The 18090-nt window shown below is 46.9% G+C and overlaps 6 protein-coding genes and 1 non-coding gene across 7 annotated transcripts; 2 read left to right on the top strand and 5 right to left on the bottom strand.

The window, feature by feature from the left end:
• Window positions 1-681: 681 nt before the first annotated feature.
• F4817DRAFT_323559 (NAD(P)-binding protein) lies at window positions 682-2789 on the bottom strand. The gene is made up of 4 exons (XM_049301525.1): window positions 1758-2789; window positions 1279-1588; window positions 1147-1202; window positions 682-1091 (listed from the first exon to the last, which is right to left on the bottom strand). The coding sequence occupies exons 1-4, from the start codon at window positions 2189-2191 to the stop codon at window positions 950-952; spliced, it is 942 nt and encodes a 313-aa protein (XP_049163505.1). The 5' UTR covers window positions 2192-2789; the 3' UTR covers window positions 682-949.
• On the bottom strand, window positions 2713-2795 carry F4817DRAFT_t5. The gene has a single exon. It is a non-coding gene; the product is annotated as a tRNA-Gln (tRNA).
• A 1793-nt stretch (window positions 2796-4588) lies between these two features.
• Window positions 4589-6849, top strand: F4817DRAFT_323557 (Bicupin, oxalate decarboxylase/oxidase). The gene is made up of 4 exons (XM_049301524.1): window positions 4589-5026; window positions 5079-5615; window positions 5686-5978; window positions 6043-6849. Exons 1-4 carry the CDS (start codon window positions 4959-4961, stop codon window positions 6639-6641), a joined length of 1497 nt encoding a protein of 498 aa, XP_049163504.1. The 5' UTR covers window positions 4589-4958; the 3' UTR covers window positions 6642-6849.
• A 318-nt stretch (window positions 6850-7167) lies between these two features.
• Window positions 7168-8259, bottom strand: F4817DRAFT_80985 (uncharacterized protein). The gene is made up of 3 exons (XM_049307914.1): window positions 8084-8259; window positions 7872-8021; window positions 7168-7816 (listed from the first exon to the last, which is right to left on the bottom strand). Exons 2-3 carry the CDS (start codon window positions 7940-7942, stop codon window positions 7420-7422), a joined length of 468 nt encoding a protein of 155 aa, XP_049163503.1. The 5' UTR covers window positions 7943-8021; window positions 8084-8259; the 3' UTR covers window positions 7168-7419.
• A 256-nt stretch (window positions 8260-8515) lies between these two features.
• F4817DRAFT_355779 (XPG domain containing-domain-containing protein) lies at window positions 8516-10398 on the bottom strand (the record flags this gene model as incomplete). The annotated part of the gene is made up of 2 exons (XM_049305700.1): window positions 8516-10115; window positions 10172-10398. 2 exons carry the CDS (start codon window positions 10396-10398, stop codon window positions 8516-8518), a joined length of 1827 nt encoding a protein of 608 aa, XP_049163502.1.
• Window positions 10399-10893: 495 nt separating this feature from the next.
• Window positions 10894-13294, top strand: F4817DRAFT_323548 (phosphoribosyl pyrophosphokinase). The gene is made up of 3 exons (XM_049301523.1): window positions 10894-11116; window positions 11237-11384; window positions 11486-13294. The coding sequence occupies exons 1-3, from the start codon at window positions 11006-11008 to the stop codon at window positions 12745-12747; spliced, it is 1521 nt and encodes a 506-aa protein (XP_049163501.1). The 5' UTR covers window positions 10894-11005; the 3' UTR covers window positions 12748-13294.
• A 331-nt stretch (window positions 13295-13625) lies between these two features.
• F4817DRAFT_323547 (uncharacterized protein) lies at window positions 13626-17827 on the bottom strand. The gene has a single exon (XM_049301522.1). The coding sequence runs from the start codon at window positions 17216-17218 to the stop codon at window positions 13922-13924; it is 3297 nt and encodes a 1098-aa protein (XP_049163500.1). The 5' UTR covers window positions 17219-17827; the 3' UTR covers window positions 13626-13921.
• Between the last annotated feature and the right edge of the window lie 263 nt (window positions 17828-18090).

Here is an 18090-nt window from a genome sequence, read left to right as displayed (position 1 = left end):
ACATACATGCACTACCATCTGAAGCATGAATCAGCCATTGCAATTGTCATTATTATCTTTGGTTCTTTGACTAATTGTCTTCTCAGGAAAAATAGTACTCAGCAGCATGAAATCTAACAGTAATCGCGACCAGTAATATACAGTTAAGGTAAGCAGGCTCTGAAGTTTTCTTTGTCGTTATTCTTGTCCATGATGAATCCTTTTTTATCAGTTCTGCTTCTGAAGCGCTGTGATGATACCCATATACCAAAAATTTATTCTGATTAAATACCCTCTATCTTCTTCTTGAGTCTTGGAAATAGCACAAGCTAACAGAGAAGTAGTTTATAGTAAAGCCGCATGCTAGACCTGACCTCCGATATAGCCAGCCTACAACCATGGTGTGTCAAATGTAAGTTACGATAGACTTCCTTACGTGGCGCGTTCTGTCATGATGAAAACTGTTTATCCATTCAACTATCTCACATCGAGTCGAGCCTCCCTCCCGCACCATAGCCTGTCCTTCTGGATATGCGAGGATTGGTTGTGGAGTTGTCCATTGGCAACCCTGCTTTCTGCTAGGGTTTGTCGGATGTTATGATTGCTTCAGTGCTTTTGACTTCTGTGTTTCGTCTTGAGGCATAGATTTCGAAGGCCGATTCGAGTGAATGAGTAAACCGGTTGTCTGAACTCATTTACGCGCAAGCTACGTTGTGGTTTAGAATATCGTGCATAGTCCCCGCTGACTTTTCTCAGCAATAGATGCATATTGAACACGATTAAGCCCATAGTTGCCCAATTGAGCTATGGATGAAGTCAATCTCGTAGAGTTTTTATCTTTTAGACCATAAGGTAAGGCATATGATTTGGATTCAAAGATGTTATTATGGCGTGTTCGCCCTTGCCGTTGCCTCATTCTCTTCCCGTAAAGTTTGGTAGATGAAATATAAGTCCTGGATTATCTAAATTTCTATGATTTCTTGTGAATTACAAAAGGACTGGCTTGGTGGTTAGGGAAGATAAGGGTGTCCGCTACTATGACATTTTCCCTCCTGCCAGCAGCAAATACGATAACCTCGGCAATATCATCAGGTGTTAGAGGTTCACCTCCACTAGTTGGAATATTAGTATACATATGTGGTCACTTAGTTGAATGTGGTTACTTACGCATATACAGCATCAGCCTTGCTCTTGTCGCCGTAGAATCGAACAAGAGAGAATTCCTAGAAGATCATAATATCAGCGCCGGAACAGCGGCATATATCACTACCATTAACTAGAAAGGAATGTTTAACATACCGTCTCGACTTGGCCGGGATCGACCTCGATGACACGGACGCGCGAAGCGACAAGCTCCTTGCGCAAGGAATCGGTGAAGCTGCGGACGGCAGCCTTGGTCGCGCAGTAAATGCCGCCGCCTGGGTAAGGCTCGCGGCCGGCGATGCTGCCAACATTGATAATATCCCCATGGCCACCGTCTGGCCGCTTAAGGAAGATGGGTAGTACAGCTTGGGTCAGGTTGATCAGGCCCGTGACGTTAGTCGCGAACATGACGTTAATATCCTCCTCGGCAATCTCGGGGGCGCGTGCTACGCCTTTAACAAGGCCGCTGGTTTTATGACGGTTAGTTAATGGGCGCAAAGTTGCTTCCATATATATCAAATACTGAAGATATATCCACGTTTTATCTCCCATTTTTATTCTTATACCTGGCTTGAATCTAACCACAGTCATACTCCGTAGGCGTCCCTCGTTCAAAAATGAAAACAGGCACTTACGCATTATTCACTAGTACGTCGATATCGCGGAACTCCTCCGGCAGGCTGGCGACAAAGCCGCGGACCTCATCGGCGTTGCTCACATCGAGCTTGACAGGCAAGACGCGGACGCCAGAGCCGACCTCCTTTGCGATGTCGTCGGCGAGCTGACGCAAATTCTCGATGCGACGCGCCGTGACGACAAGCTTCAGGTCTTTGGGCGAGGTTCGCGCAAACTCGAGCGCAGTACTACGTCCAATTCCCGACGACGCACCAGTAATCACGATGGTCTTGCCCTCGAGGCGCTTTGCTACAGCTGAGGACATGGCGCTTCTCCTGACGAGGCTTATGTGGAGGTTATGGAGGGGTTGTAAGAGAGTTGCTCTTGGAGAAGACGAGAGTGTGAAGCGTCCTAGGTGCCGAAGCGTAGAGAGACCTGTTCGCAGGATGGGCATAAGGTAGTCTCAAGTAGAAACGTCAAGGGGAATAGAAAAAGGTGCGAGCTTTTATGATGTGGACTAGCTATATAAGAGAATACCACGGTGTAAGTGCGGCAAGGTGCCGAATAGCAGCGATGATGTGCTCAACCCCACCATAGTTAGTTCCTGCTGCCCCGCCGTTACAGCTTCCGTATCGGAACCCCTCGGTTGAGCTAACGCCGTCCTTTTATGTCGGTTGGTACCTAGGTAAGCTTTGGAATTTGACATTGTAGAACTTGAGCGCATCTCTATATTATACAGCATTGCTCTCGAATAGAAGCAATTCAACCCTTGTTGATCGGTGGTAGAGAATCATCCTCTATCTATCGAATATTTAAAAATATGATAGGTATGAAGCCGCAAAACTTTTGTCAATAAATGCTTCCTCAAATAGAAGAATTATTGACGTAGAAATAAATATGCATTTAAATTTAAAGTTTACCGACCATGTGCTATAAAATTAGAGGAATGATGCAAAAAGTTAATTTGTGTTTGAAAGGCCCCGCCGAGGATTGAACTCAGGTCTCAGGAAATTTGTACGAATCAAAATCCTGCGTGCTAACCACTACACTACGCGGCCGATGAAAACCCGTTTCTAAAGCGTGAATATGTACTAAGCAAAGGGCCTTACGTAATGTAGAGCTTCTCCCCAGTTCAAACAGCTCCACTAACGCCTCAAAACTATCGACAAGGACAACCAAGCAGCTGCCAAGTGCCTGAGGGGCCTTGATTTTCCGGCGTACTGATAGAATAATCAGTATATCTAGATAGTTCTCCCTACATAAACTTAGACTATTCTGACCCTTCTATGGGTTCTTGGTTACTTCGTACTGTCTTATAAACCATCGTTGTGGCGTACGACCAACTTATATGAGCTATATCTTTAGTAGCTAGGTAATGATTTAGCGAATCCCCATGTGCCATCACTAGCATTACTACTTACTTAGGTATCTTATGCATGAAATACAGAAGGAGAAATTAACACATTATTCCTTCTCGAAAGCCAGGCTCGTGAAATCTGATCGGTGAAGTAAACTAATTAATAGGTAAAAGACGGCGGGGCAAAAGAGCAAACCCAATGATGAGGAAACTAATATCTAGATTGATCTACAGATGTGACCGTATATATGGTAAGAATAGAATTGGAGAACAAGTTAATACACCATAATCACGAAGGTTAACAACTCTTTACACGATGATGACAATACGGCCAAGATACGTAGCTTGTGCTGGTATATCAAGAGACGAGCAACAGCATATGAGAGGACTTCCCGCTGGTACCTTGAGATACTCAATACCTTGCATTACTCCTGCTAATTATTCACTCTAACTGTTCTATATTATAATCGCGAACCTTTATTGAGCTCTAAGCGGACCGGTGACCTTCGGCGCTGGCGTCCCGGAGCGGCTTACGCCTGGGGCCCGGCTTGGCGGTGTGCGAGCGAAGTTCTTGGCCAACACGTACGACGTTATCGTCAGGAACCTCCGGCTTGGCGGCAAGGCTCAGTTTAGGAAGAAGTTCGGCGCACTCGGCGAGCAGGCGTATGTTTACTATCCGCGACACGGGTTGGAGTTACGGATCTCTAGCAGATTGTGAAGTTTTGGGGAGGGTTGATAGACCAGTCCTAATTATTAATCTTAGAACAGAATATATTTCGTTATATCTCTGTAACCTAGATATTTTATTTCGTCTTACTTCCGAGACTCCAAGCTTTCACCGTCTTTCCTTACTATCAAGGTCTGTCACAAGACAATTATTTCCAAATCATCCTAGGACTAAATAGGCCATATTTTGTCGAAGCGGGTTCCAATTGAATGATGAACGAACGGTTATGATGTCAGTGTAGAGAATAGGTATATTTACCAGCTATATTTCGGTCAGCAAAGGCTCTTATTGCTGACCGACTTGAGCTGAGTGGGCAAGGCTTCACAGCGATGCAATATAACATACTACAATCATATTTCGCGAGTCACAATCTCAACTAAAAATTCCGGGATTCCGAGTTGGCGCATGGATGGATGGATGGATGTCAGCCAAAACCAAATATGATATCTGAGCGCTCGTTTTCTGCCGTATTTCCGTATCACTCCTATGTCTTCGGATTGCGGATTAGTAAACGAGCTACCCTGGTTCAATCCGGCAATCTTTTTCCGTCGGAAAGTCCTACAATGCAGTCGACTACTTTCGGCGTCGCTCGGAATCGCTAGGGTTGAGGCTGTAGGCTAGAAACTTTAACAAGGTATTCTGCAGCGGATTAGATTCGGCATCTTCCAGTGGCAGGGTAAAGGCCTCACCGGCTGACCCATTGTATTTGTGACCGATGGAGTCTTTAGGAAGAAGGGACTGAGCCACCACCACGCGCGCGTCGTTGACGACACTGGATACTATGCCGCTGGAGCGGAGATGACTATACTCAGGGGTATAGCACCCTGGGTAGTATGCTCTCTCGTCACAATTATTAGATGACGGGTCTAGACTATGCGGTGTCAGGGGAAGGCTGCAGTAGGGGTGTTGGGCGATGCCCATGGGCCATGATGATGTAGTTGATTATGTGTCCACCGACGAAAGTTTGAACAATACCTATCAAGGGGAATCGAATATAAAAGTCGTATAGATTTCCCTTCTCCTGAACAATTTACGAATCATTTCCCACAGACGACAAGGAATCCTAGGCCACCACAAACCTTCTGTTTATCTCTCCGTCGTATCAACCTTTCCCGGCAAGATATATAATTTCTCACGATGAGGTACTCAAAGACACTTGCAAGCGCTGGGCTATTTCACCTGGCCCTTGCCCTTCCAAGGCCTCAGTAAGTAGCATCTAGAACGTCTTATAGAGGACAGCACTAATACCTATTATAGGATGACATACGAAGAAAATACAGGGGATGTTGGTGGTGTCAACCCGCCTATTCCAACTTACAGCGGTGCACCCGTAGGAAACCTCCGCGGCTCAACGAACCTTCAAGGAGGCATCGCATCGCGTCCACCTGTTGATGGGGGCGACTCGGCCGTTGTGGAGGATCCGCAGCTCGTGGGTGGCCAGGAAGCTGATGCTAAACTTGGTCTCTACCTAGACTTCAACAGCGCCGACTATCCCAATGGCCCACAACCCATTCGTGGCAGTCTGGGACAAACTGACCCTGGGCCGCGCACGTACGAGTATGAGAAGTTGAATCCCGATACCTACGCCCCACCTTCAACGGATAAAGGCACCGTGCCCCAAGCTATGTGGCCTCTTGGTCTAAGTCACAACCTATTCGGCTCGGGCGAGGAGTCCGGTTGGGCTCGGCAGCAGAATCAAGATGTACTGCCTGTGGCTACTCAGATGGCGGGCGTCGATATGCGTCTTGCACCGAATGCGTATCGAGAATTACACTGGCATACTTCTGGTGAATGGTATAGAGCTCTCTACTTGCCTCTTGATTCTTACATAAGGCCCGAAGCTGACATCTTGACCTGTAACTAGGGCCCTAGTCTTGAAAGGTTCGGTTCGCGTAGCCGCCATCGACACTGATGGAGCCTCCTTCATCGACGACGTCACAGCTGGCGATGTCTGGTTCTTCCCGCAGGGTGTCCCTCACAGTTTACAGGCCTTACACGAGGGCGCCGAATTCCTGTTGATCTTTGACAGCGGTACTTTCTCCGAGACAGACACCTTTCTTGCTACCGAGATGCTCATGCGCACGCCCGTATCTGTCTGGGCCAAGGATCTCCAGACCGACGTCAGCTCGTTCGACAACATTCCCGACGCAGAGAAATATGTAAGTCGCGCCCTGGTCCCAAAATATCTATAATCGCCGGAATGAAGCTAACCAAACACGACATATCTTCAATGGCACCCCTGCTCCGGCCAACATCTCAGAGCAGAACATCACGTCTTCAGCTGGTGCTCTCTGGGGTCCTTCAGGATACACTTACCACTGGTCGCAACAAGAATTCCACAACACCACCGGCGGATCCGTCAAGATCCTAGACCCGATAACCTTCCCCGTAGCAGACATGTTCTCCGCCGCGCTCGTCGTCCTCGAGCCCGGCGCCATGCGCGAGGTACACTGGCACACCGAGAGCGACGAATGGTCGTACTTCCTACAAGGCTCCGCCCGCATCACCATCTACGAAGCCCCCGCCGCCTCTGCGACCTTCGACTTCACCGCCGGCGACGTCGGCTACATCCAGAAGTCGGCCGGCCACTACATCGAGAACACGGGTACCGAAGACGTCATATTCCTGGAGGTGCTGCAGGCCAAGAAGTTTTCCGATATAAGCGCTGCCCAGTGGCTCGCGCTGACGCCGCGCCAGATTATCAAGGATACGCTTAACCTGTCGGATGCGGTGCTGGATGCTCTACCTAAAGAGAAGACTCTCATCAAGCCTGGGAATCCTAACATGACTGCTATTGCGGGTGGCGGCCAGAACTTTTAGGGTGTCGAGAAGAACGCCATTTTATATGCAGATGTGAGCTTTTGAGAAGAGAAGTGCGTGGTCTAGTGAAGGTATTTAATAGTTGAATGTTGAGAAGGATGGCCGATCACTAGTCGATCATATAGACGTTGGAATTCCTATATTTACCTATGTTAATATATCAGCGTGTTATTGTTAATCGAATACAACTTACAGTATCTGAGTGCCTACTAACCTTTATGTTAACTCCTACTCCCCACGATATAGGGTGATGCACAACACTGCTACTTTGCATGATCAGGGCTGAATAGCTTCACAAGCATGCAACCTACAGCTGGCCAGTACCTGAAAAGTCAACCGGCAGAAACCTAGGCAACGAAATAACTACCCAAGGTACATTTGTTGAGGTACCTACCCACGTAGTAAAAGATATATATCTAAATTACAAACAATCCATCAACCGACGCCCCTCGCTTGGGCGACTTGAGGTTAGAGAAAACCCCACTGTGGTGTCTTATGCTGGACCGTTCTTCCAAAAAAAAAAAGAACGTGACTTGACAGCAGATACCTAACGAAGCCGGTTTTTCGTAGGTCTTGGATTCGAATCCTCTGCCCCTATCCGAGGGGATTCGAATCTGGGACTGAGCTTTTTTTGTATTTCTTTTTTGCCTCTCTTTCTCCCTCTCTATTTTTTTAATTCTTTTTTTTATTACATTCTCCCCCCTTTTTCTATATCCTCTCCTAATTTACTCCCTATTTATTCACTTTCGTTCGCTCCCCAAGGAAGTCTGCTCAACCTCTAGCCCTGGATCTTGCCAAACAACCCAGCCAAAGTCGCAAACTTAATAGCGAGACTACTAATAGGATACGTAGCAAGGTTCCAGACATCAGCTCCCCAATCACTCGTGTCGAAGATAGCGGCCCACCCGCGAGGGTCATTTTCAGCAATCGTCGAAAAAAGACCAGCCCAGTGCGTAAGGTCGGCAATTATCAAGATCCCGATGTGTAGCTGCAACAGGCGTTTATTAGGCGGCGACGCAAGGAGAATAATTAGGCCGTATAGCATCATATTAAGAAGGTAGCCCGTGGCCATCGATGGCATAATCAGAGATGGGATAGGTAGACCATTTTGTGCATTAGACGAAAGCTCAAATATGGGATGACGCGAGGCATAATTTGAAACCATGCCATATGTTCTATACGTGTTAATCATGGGTGTCTTATAAAATATGAAATAACCAGGAGACATACATCGCAACTGGCTCTAGATAGAGGAAGAATATGCGGGGAATAGTCGGAAGAAGAGATGCAGTTGTTGCCATTGTATTATACGCTTTCGGGTATTCAAAAATAGAATAGGCAAAATATAGTGATAGTGTCTTGAATAAAGGCAAGAAGATACTGCAGATGAGATTAAAAACTAGAGAACTCCGGCAGCCAGACAGAAGTTCTTATAGACCTACCTTGGAAGATAGCCTGAGAAGCCGTTGGCAGCATCAACCACGACAAGGGTGGGGATATATGCAGCCTATGTCTGCACCGTCGCGTTGCGGGATGGGGTCTTCACCGAGCCCCGCCTCACGATCCAGTCGCGTACTCAGGTGACTCATTGGAGCCGAATAAAAGTGGTATTCGAAAGGACCTCGGGGATCTTGGCAGTCCGAGGCGACCCATGCTCACCAACAACGTAATCATCCTTCGCGCATAGTACTGCCAATAGAAGGTATCCGTCGATGCTATGGATCTTCTTACATATAAACTAATCCTCGAGCTATATCACCGATATCTTCTTTTCGTAAAACCAATCTGTTTTCTCAACATCTTACCCGGTCCTCTCTTGTCATAGCACACTACTTCAGAACTACCACTAGAAGATTTGCTCGTTCATCTTCCTATTAGTCTTCGCTCTCTTGGCTGAGGATGGCATAAGGGTTGATAGAGGGTGATGTTTTGATATCTCTTTGGCGTCCTTTGCGCGGTAGTAACTCGGGATCTCGCTTCTGTCTTTTTCTCGGCCCTGTAGAATCCTCAGAAGGCGCTGCTATTTCGATACTTGGGATTCCGAGCATGTCTGTGATGACTCGGAGTCCCTCTGCCTTACCGAACTCAGACAGTAGATCAGAAATGTGTTCAATAGTAGGCCATTCTCCAATAAGAGGAAGTAGTGCGAGACGGTTGTGTAATTGACGCGCTGGCGCTGGGATATCTTGACCCATAAAGACAACAACGTCTAAGATTTGTTTAGCTATCCTCAGCGAGTATAAGCAGGCTTGGACTTGGGCTGTGAAGTGTATCAAGTCCCACGAGTATTCCTCCAGAAATTCAGACCCGCTCAGCATTTTGCTGACGAGTGCAGCTGATAGAGAGGAACGTTGTTCTGACGTGGACCATTCAATGTCCTGGTATACCGCAAACGCCAACCACTGCAACGAAGATGGCAAGGCCTCTGCTAGTTTATCTAGAACTGTTACAAGTTGAGTACAATTGTCGACCGTCTCTTCGAGGTTAGGAATCTCAATTTGTCGCCCGGTTAATGACGTCGATGGATCTAAGGTACGATACTCGATAATTTTACTATATCGTTGGCGTGTTAAGCTCTGAAGAATACTGTACCCTATTTGGCGAGTGTTTGTGCTACCTGTCCATGCGCTTCTCTTATCATGATTTTCAACCATAATTGGAAGGAATATGGAAAGCGTCTCTGGACCTCGCAATGTCTTCTCATCTAATTCCGTAGATTTTTCTTCAATCTGCTCTAAAAGTAGAATTTGAATGACGACTTCCGATATTCTTGGATCTAGGCCAGAGAGTATAGTAAGCACTGGATGATGGCTTGGTATATATTCCTTTCCTTCAAGCCCGTCCACAAAAGCCAGATACTCCGGGGAGTGTAGCGTGTCTTCATGGCTGTCCCGAGCTTTCTGTACGGCTGCGTCGAAGCTCATCCAGCCCTTCAGCTTTTCAAAGGCAACGCGAGGTAGACCGCCGAGATTTGTCAAGCCTAGCCGGTCATTGATATCGTGAAGTGATATCTTCATTGCTACCATACCGGATTCCTTCGAGGTAGGATCGACTGGAACAACGTCCCAAAAGAATGATACATACCCCTTAAGCCCAAGATTTTGTATGAGCAAGTCGGAGTCGTTTGTCAGCAAAGTGCCACCATTCTCTCGAATATCTTGCGCACAGAATATATCAGCTTCTCCAGGGACGACTACGACCAAGGGACCCCAGTCTTGATTGGCCTTTAAAGCCTCAAGAACCGCCGGGACCATAAAGGGGGGTTTTGGTGATGCACCAGACGAAGATCGAGGGAATTGCCGTGTTAAGGTTGTATTGGCTCTTACGTCTCTAAATGCGCCTTCTGGTGTCATAGGTGACCCAAATGGCTGAGAAGACGCCAATGCTTTCATACGCTGGGATTGGTTTAAGAGCCGCTCCCGTCTCACCTCCCACTTGCTTGGGGGCAAGTATCCATCAAAATATATCTTCCTTCTATCCACCAAATGTTAGTCATCGAGGTATCTCGTCGAACCTCAAAGTCGACTTACACATTTACATCGTGGTTCTTCAACTCTTCAAGCCAGCCTATTACCATACGGCTAAGGAGGGAATATGGGGGATGGCAGACAAATCCGCTTGTAGATGGCCGTTGGCGGCAAACTGCTTCGGAGATGCGGTGAACGAGAGCTGGCCCGTCAATAACGACGGTATCACCACTTAATGGTGAGAAGACCCCATATCGTTGTATGGCTTGGGTGAACCCACGAATACCCATCGCGATGCGATAAGCCTTGGGCTGGCTCTTCAAGATGAAGTATTTTCACTGGTATCTTGAATCATCTATAACCTAGGTAGTATATCACCTCATTTTGATATAACTATACGTCGTTGTCGATCAACTCCGAACTTTGTTATTAAATTGGGACAAAAAGCGTGAGCGAAGAACGGGCCACTGCAGAAAGTTTTACTGAAGAAGGCTGGTGGAGGTACCTGAGTTACTGCATAGGTACCTACCTATGTACCTAGGTAGGTACCTACATACCTATAGGTACATGTCTAATTGATCAGATGCAGGACTAACCCAAAAAAATCTTCAAACCAATTAGAGCTTAACAAAGTCAATTGCACACAGGGATTTGACATCCGCGTTCCAATAAAATGTAAAAATGTAACAACGGTCACGGCTCGGATGAGGGTAGGTAACTCTGATGTCAAAATGCCTTGGATACCGCGTATGCAGCCATATGTACCTAGTGAAGGCCCCGGTCAAATTAGGTCCATGCTCTTTTTACTTCTTATCGGATCCCACCTATGACCCACATAAAACCATCTTTCTTCAACTCCTTCACCAAAACTTTTCTTTTCTTTTCACCATCCACAGAATGCGAGGAACATTAGTATTCTCGGGCACGTCTTGCCCAGCTCTCACGGGTAAAATATGTGAGAACCTGGGCATGGCTCCGGCTGAGGCCGACCTGTCTCAATTTTCAAATGTGTGTTATCCTTCCCCAATGTCTCGAAGTCCAACGGGCTAGGAAAAAAAGAAGAAAAAAAGGCTTGGGCAACGTTGTAACGGTAGAGCTGCCCACTGACATTTTGATCACAATCTGCAGGGCGAAACAAGCGTCCGAATTCTGACCAGTGTCCGAGACAAGGATGTCTTCGTTGTGCAATCTGGAAGCCCTACAATCAATGACACCATCATGGAATTACTCATCATGATCTCCGCCTTCAAGGGTGGCTCTGCGAACAAGATCACTGGTGAGTTTCTCAAAGCTGCTGCGAGGAAAATATCTCTGGGTCATACCACGCATAGATACGGATAGGGAGTATTCTACTTGCTAACTACAAGACCTTTTCAGCCGTCCTCCCGTACTTCCCCTACAGCCGCCAGTCCAAGAAGAAATCACACCGGGGAGCCATCACCGCTCGGATGCTAGCAAATTTGCTTCACGTAGCTGGTGTCAAGCATGTTATCACCGTCGACTTACACGCCTCTCAAATGCAAGGGTTCTTCAAGTGCCCTGTTGACAACCTACATGCCGAGCCCCTTATTGCACGCTGGATTCGATTGAATATTCCTAATTGGAAGGAAGCTGTCGTCGTATCTAAGAATGCTGGTGGCACGAAGAGGGTAACCTCGTTGGCCGATGCGTTGAAACTCAACTTCGGATTGGTTACTACGGACCGTAAACGCGCTCCCAATATGTCGGCGAGTATGATTATGAACCGGCTGGATGGATGGGACAACCCCCCTGGCTACATCAATGGCGTCCAGCGTTCAAGAGCTATCTCGGAAGATAGGGACTCGGATGGTAACTGCTCAGTAAGGTCATCGCGAGTTACTGGCGAATCCCAAGGTTCTCCTAAACGTGCAGCTGCGCCTCCGCTGCGGACTAATAGTCTAACGCGGTCGCCTTATACACGTGCATATACGCCTTCTCAAACGTCTCCTATTGAGGAGTTGAAAGATGAAGAAGAGAACGTTGATGAAGTCCAGCTCTACAACGACCAACGTGCCCTAGAGGTGACTCATGGAAGACTGGTACAAGGTCACGTTGTAGCAGATGACTTCCAGTCGCCGCCCCAGTCAGATGGCAGTGCAGATGGGAGCCAATCTTATCAAGGCGGCGACGATGATCCTATGACCATGTCTCATGCTTCTTCTTTCTTCGCGCCTGAACCACATGCACTCGGCGGCTCGGGTGACGTCGGAGCGTCATCTGACGAGGAGGAAGAGAAACTCCGAGATCCCAAGATCGAGCATATGATCACACTGGTCGGCAATGTTAAGGACCGTCCAGTCCTGATTGTGGACGACATGATTGACAAAGCCGGTTCGTGGATTGCTGCGGCTGAGACAGTCGTTAAGCGAGGCAAAGCAAAGAAGGTATATTGCATGGCTACTCATGGAGTGTTTGGAGCAGACTGTCTCGAGCAGCTGCAAGCCTGCGACTGTATCGATCAGATCATCGTAACCAACAGTTTTCCGATATCGGACCGGAGAGCTAAAAACTCAAGTAAGTTGGTTATTCTTGACCTTTCCTATCTGTTGTCCGAAGCTATTCGAAGAAACCACTACGGCGAATCCATCTCGCCTCTGTTCCAGCATATGGCCGATTAGATAACCTGGAATGTTACGAGTGTTATGAATTAGGCTGCAATATGCTCGCAGTAGTGTACTATTCATAAAAAGGTTGATAGGTGAGGCTGCGGGTTATTCGGTATGGCGTCTGGTTGGAGGCGAAACAAGGTTCTATTACGGCTTCTAGGAATCACGGCTAGCGTTATGCGATTAAATCAGATACCACATTAAGATTGTCACGACAGGTATGTTGTTCGATGGAGTCTCGCGTGCGCCAAAATTATGCTCTCTGAATTGTTTCCCCTTTGCACAATCCCCAGCGGTGCTATCCTCGGATAGCCAGGGCTTAACGTCCCTCTAGGACAAGCCTCTGAACGGAACGTTGGTAGATCAAGCTGTCCCTTTTGGGACTTAACGATTCTAGAAGGCCGGTCACTCAGATATTTTTTATCATGTCCGTTTCGATGGATAGTGGGTGTTTGGCAAGAGAAATTTTCGGACATGTCAGAATATTTTATCTAGGTTAGGGTAGGTTAGGTGTATTACCAACTACCTATTCTCAATATAATTGTCATTATGCAACATATTACGGATGTTGAATATATTCTAATTTGTCATGCCTGATGATGATGCCGTTGCGCAATATTCGTGAGTGATTATCATGACCTTTGTCTGGGTTGACCAGGCCAAAGCATAGTAAAGTTGGCGATTACTTTCGTCAATATAGGGAATAATGAAATAAGGATACAACGTACATCGGATTTGAAGTCCTATATTTATTAAACTGAAAAAGTATAAAGATACCTGATATAGGTATTTAGTTGGCAGTCATTTATGCCTAAGACAATTGAACGCCCATAAGGAATAGCAAGTGAGAGCGATATAGCGAAACGGATTAATCAGAAAGTTATTGACTTGGCTGACTAATTTTTATTTGACGTCGTTTATAGCAAAAGGAAGCTGTTAGAATATGCGATCGTACAAGCATTACATTATCCCGTAATACGAGGCCGGACACCACGTATTCAGTTGGCAGTTAACACATCAATGTTTTGAAACCAGCTCAGACAACTAGTCGACAAGTAACAAGAGAGATCCATCCCCCATCACATATCCCTTGGACGTCATTACTCGTACAATATCCGATCTGCCGCTATAAAGCAGAGCTTACAATTTTAAACATACAAACTTGTGCGGATAGCTATAACTATGATTAGTTCGTTACAGAACTCAGGAAGATACCCGGTCCATGCATCTCCTCCAATAGTTCTGTGAATTGCTTTCCCTCCGTCTTTTCGCTCTCCACGTTGACATCCTCCAGCAGATTCTCTACAGCATGCCCATTTTTGCCGGCAGTTCTGATGATTCTCCAGGCACGCCGGAACTCGTCTCGGATGGACACAATGCCATTATGAGTTACAGTCCGAGCGACGTTGTGCTCAAGTTCGAACGGATCTTCGATTGCAAAGAGGTATCGATGACGCACTTCCTTCAAGTCCTTTGGTTTGGTTGGTGGCACAGGGACACCGTCCAGAGAATTAAATTGCCCAAATTGTGCGTTTGTTGTAGCTTGCTGTCCGATCATGCCGTCTATAGGTGATTTCACCTTGTGGTTAACCCCCGCTTCGGCTGGGTCTGGAAGAGCACCTGTCTCTAATTGCAGGACTGTCTTCGCTCCTGTCCAACCTTTCTTTTGCTTTGAGAGCCGCCCTCCGTGGGTTCGCAAACTCAAAACGTCCCTGCCCCAGTCAAAACCACGTTTGCGAGTAGTGCTCATTACGTTATTCTGCGCGTAGTACTCAAAAAATCCTCTTAGCAATGATCCGAGGGATTCTTGGTTTTGGTTGAGATGGCCTTGATGGGCTAGCCTCTGAATCTCTTCTTCATCCCTCCAGAATCGAACGTTCCAGCCCTTACATGTGGTAACATCCTCAAGATCCTCTGCTGGTAGGTTCGGATCAGGGGGAGCGAGCTGCTGAAGATTGGGGCATACGAATGGTACTGCAACGTTGACAAGGTAGTGTAGTACCATAAGAACATAACCATAGCTGCTCAGGGTTCCGCGATATGGTGTATTAATGCCGCGAGCCTTGGCCCAGTGCTTTACAAAAAGGACCATAGGCCTAACACGGGGATCGGTGTAGGAGTAACAGCGTAGGAGCAAGGTATTCTGGAGGGCTAAGTGGGCCGAGAAATTGATATCGCACTGTACACCGACTCCATTCTTAGGAAACTCCAAGCTATCGTGATATCGGTCCCTTGGCTTATTTGGTGCAAGCTTGGATGGATCAGGGAGTTGTCTGATCTTTCCAACTAGCTCCGTTGTTTTCTTGGTAGCTGGGACTATGAAGTCGAACGCATCAACTATGGGTTTATCGGTGGCTGGTGTCTGGTGCAGAAAGTCGCCCTGAAGGATCTCCATGTACTCTTTAATGGCTGGAATATCTTCTTCACGGTAAAGACCTTTCTCGATGGCCCTTTCGTACTCGGTGACAAGATGGATGGTTTTATGCTTCCTGGCCAGTGTCCTCAGATTCTGCACTCCGGTGGAGTTTGCGAATTTTTGAACCTCATCTCTCACATACTTATCACGGATACCCGAAATATAGTGCTGGGAGATCTCAGGGAGAAAAGACTTATTTGATGATGGACGAGCGGGACAAAGACCGTTCGTGATCTGGATCGCTCTTGTGTGATATTGTGTTGGTGACTCGTATTGATCTTGCTTAAGCTGTATAAGTTGCACTAACGGGATCTTACGAAGGTGTTCAAGAGCTAAATGAAGTTCCCGATTTAGTGTAAGGGGTTCTGTACCGAAGATCTTCTTACACATGATATCTTTCCAGGTTTGGACAACAAATTTGGAATCTGGTCTCAATTGGATGCTCTTTTCTATCATTGCCTGCGTTTCCCAGATGGTCGCAAGTTGCTCGCCTTCCGCCATCATAAAGACGCCTATAAGCGAGCGGCGATTAGGCGGCTCTGATGTGACATCGAAAGAGAAGGATGGGTATGCCTGTATTCGTCGTTTTAAATCCCCATCATGGAGTCCATTAATGAAGGCGTTGGCGACATCATCAAGAACCTTATAGTCTGTGTCTTTGAAGTCTGTCGCATTTGATATGGTGATATCACGACCATTTAATCGGCGTAGAAGGCGTTTCGCGTTATGATAATACGCTACCAACGATTGAGAGTCGGATTGCTTCAAGGAAGAAAGCTGCTCCTCATAGGTCCTTCCCACTGGGCCAGATCGTGTTTGGGAGTCTTGGTCCTGGTTACTAGGCGACGAATGTTCGATTTCGGCGACGGCTAGGGCAGCAACAGCGCCGTCAGGGGCATCTTGATCATCTATAACATCGTCTGCCGCATCGTTACTATCGTCTACTATTCCTTTCTCCCACTTAGCTCGCGCGTCCAACAAGTCCAAACGAAGTCTTTCACCGGGCTTTTCGCAGAGCTTGATGATTGGTACTCGAGTGCGAGTGAGAAGGCGTGCACCAAAGCCATGCTCCAGTAATGCTTTCTCAATTAGACGTGGAATAGGCGAATCCGGTGATTCCGGCGAGGACCAGGACATAGGAGAAAGAAGACCAACGTCCATATCAGCAGCCTTCGTCGCAAATCCAGACGCAAGGCTCCCAAAGCATTTGAGTTCAACTGTGTAAGGCTGGAAACCCAAGTTTCCATTGATTTCGATCTCATGGCGAGTGATAGCATCGCGACAAATTGCCTCTACTTGAGCACGGAAGTATTCTTTTTCAGCAATCTCGCTAGGCTCAATTTCCGCACCTGTAATCACAAAACGGCAAAGTTCATCAAGATGGGCTGATTCATTCGCAAGTTGCTCTGGATCGAAGATAGGTTGGTGCTGCCCATTTGGATGATAGAGGCAAGACTGTGAAGGGGCAGGTGCAGGGCCGCGGGCTGCGAATGAATCTGCCGATATAACGTTAACGCCCTTTGAGAAAGGATTTTGCGTATATGGTTGTTGCTGCCTCTGAGGTGGCTGGTGGCCTGGGACAGATGCCGATACTTGGCCAAATCTGCCTTGATGGCGTCGCTGATTTGAAAATGGAGGGTTGGTAGCACGACCCTGGGGTTCATAATTGTATGCGTTTAAAGGAGGGCGAAAAGTATCCTGCTCAGTGTTGTGCCACGTAGAACGCTGGTTCTTGGTATGGTGGGAATTTGCATAGGGCTTCCCATCATAGGGTGCTGGAGCTCTGGTGTCAATAGGAATGGATAGCTGGGCTCGCATCTTGCGACGCTCGGCCTGGTTTGGACGTTTCTTGCCAGCTTTAGGAGGGGCCTGGGTTGAAGGAGATGACTGTCCTGCCTCCGGCCATCCTTGTTTGACTTTAGACCCATCCTCTAAAGAGATACTTCCTGTCCTTGTAGAAGTAGCCGAGCTTTGAAGGGCATGTGTAGTCGTTCCTTCTGTATTGCTAATTATGAGGCTGCGTAGGCGGTCCTCGAGCGGACCACTACCGTCTTGAGAGGCCTGCATAGTATGATAGCATGAAAATAAATATCGAGACTAAGGTAATTGTGAGGTTGGAAGGATGGGGATGTTGTATAAGCTGATCTGAAGACAGACTTAAGTACCTCGAAGCATAATCGGGATATTTTGATTAAGACTCATAGGAAACAATCTCAACAGTAGGAATGTTCGTAGTGGTTGTGGGTTAGAAATCCATGCTCATGGTCATAAGTTTCTGGGGGTACTGTTTAATAGCAACTGTAGGTGTAAGTTCTAAGAACTGAAGTTGTTATTGATTAGCTTGTTGCTAGGTCCTAAGAGGTCTGTGAAGGTTGTCCTTGATGAAGTCCAGAAATAATCATATCGTCAATCGTATGATCTTTGTAGTGAGATATTAGACGTGACTAGGTCAGAAGATGGTAGGGATAGCTTTCTTGTGAATGAGGCGTTTCGTAGAAAATAGGATAAAAAGTGTTTATACCTAACGAAGTACAAGATAAGAGCTTCGCATTCTTGGATGTCGAACTGGGCACATGCATTTACCTACATTGATACATGTAGCAACTCAAATATGCAGCATTTGATTTTGATATTTGATATTTGAAAGATCAATTGATTGGCTGCACCTGAAAGAGAATTGGCAGTATTGGATCTTTCCAAAGCTTTTACGCTAGTGAGATTTGTGACTTGGATCGGAGAATAAGTACTTATGTGAGCCTGTTCGGGTTGTACTGATTGGGACCCTGTAGCTCCTGTTCCTACGCTACGTCTTACTTGCGCTACTTGGGTTGGCTATCACTGAAAGTTACTCAAGTGACGTTATAAGTACATACTTTATAGCAGCCCCACAGAGTCCACCTTCCCCATCCTCTCTTGGCAAGCGGCTCTCCAGGTCCTGG

The sequence above is a fragment of the Daldinia loculata genome (genome assembly GCF_022478755.1).
Source record: "Daldinia loculata strain CBS 113971 unplaced genomic scaffold F4817scaffold_2, whole genome shotgun sequence".
NCBI classification, from domain to species: Eukaryota; Fungi; Ascomycota; class Sordariomycetes; order Xylariales; family Hypoxylaceae; genus Daldinia; species Daldinia loculata.
Note: the sequence above shows the minus strand (reverse complement) of the source record. Positions and strands in the feature narration are given on the sequence as shown.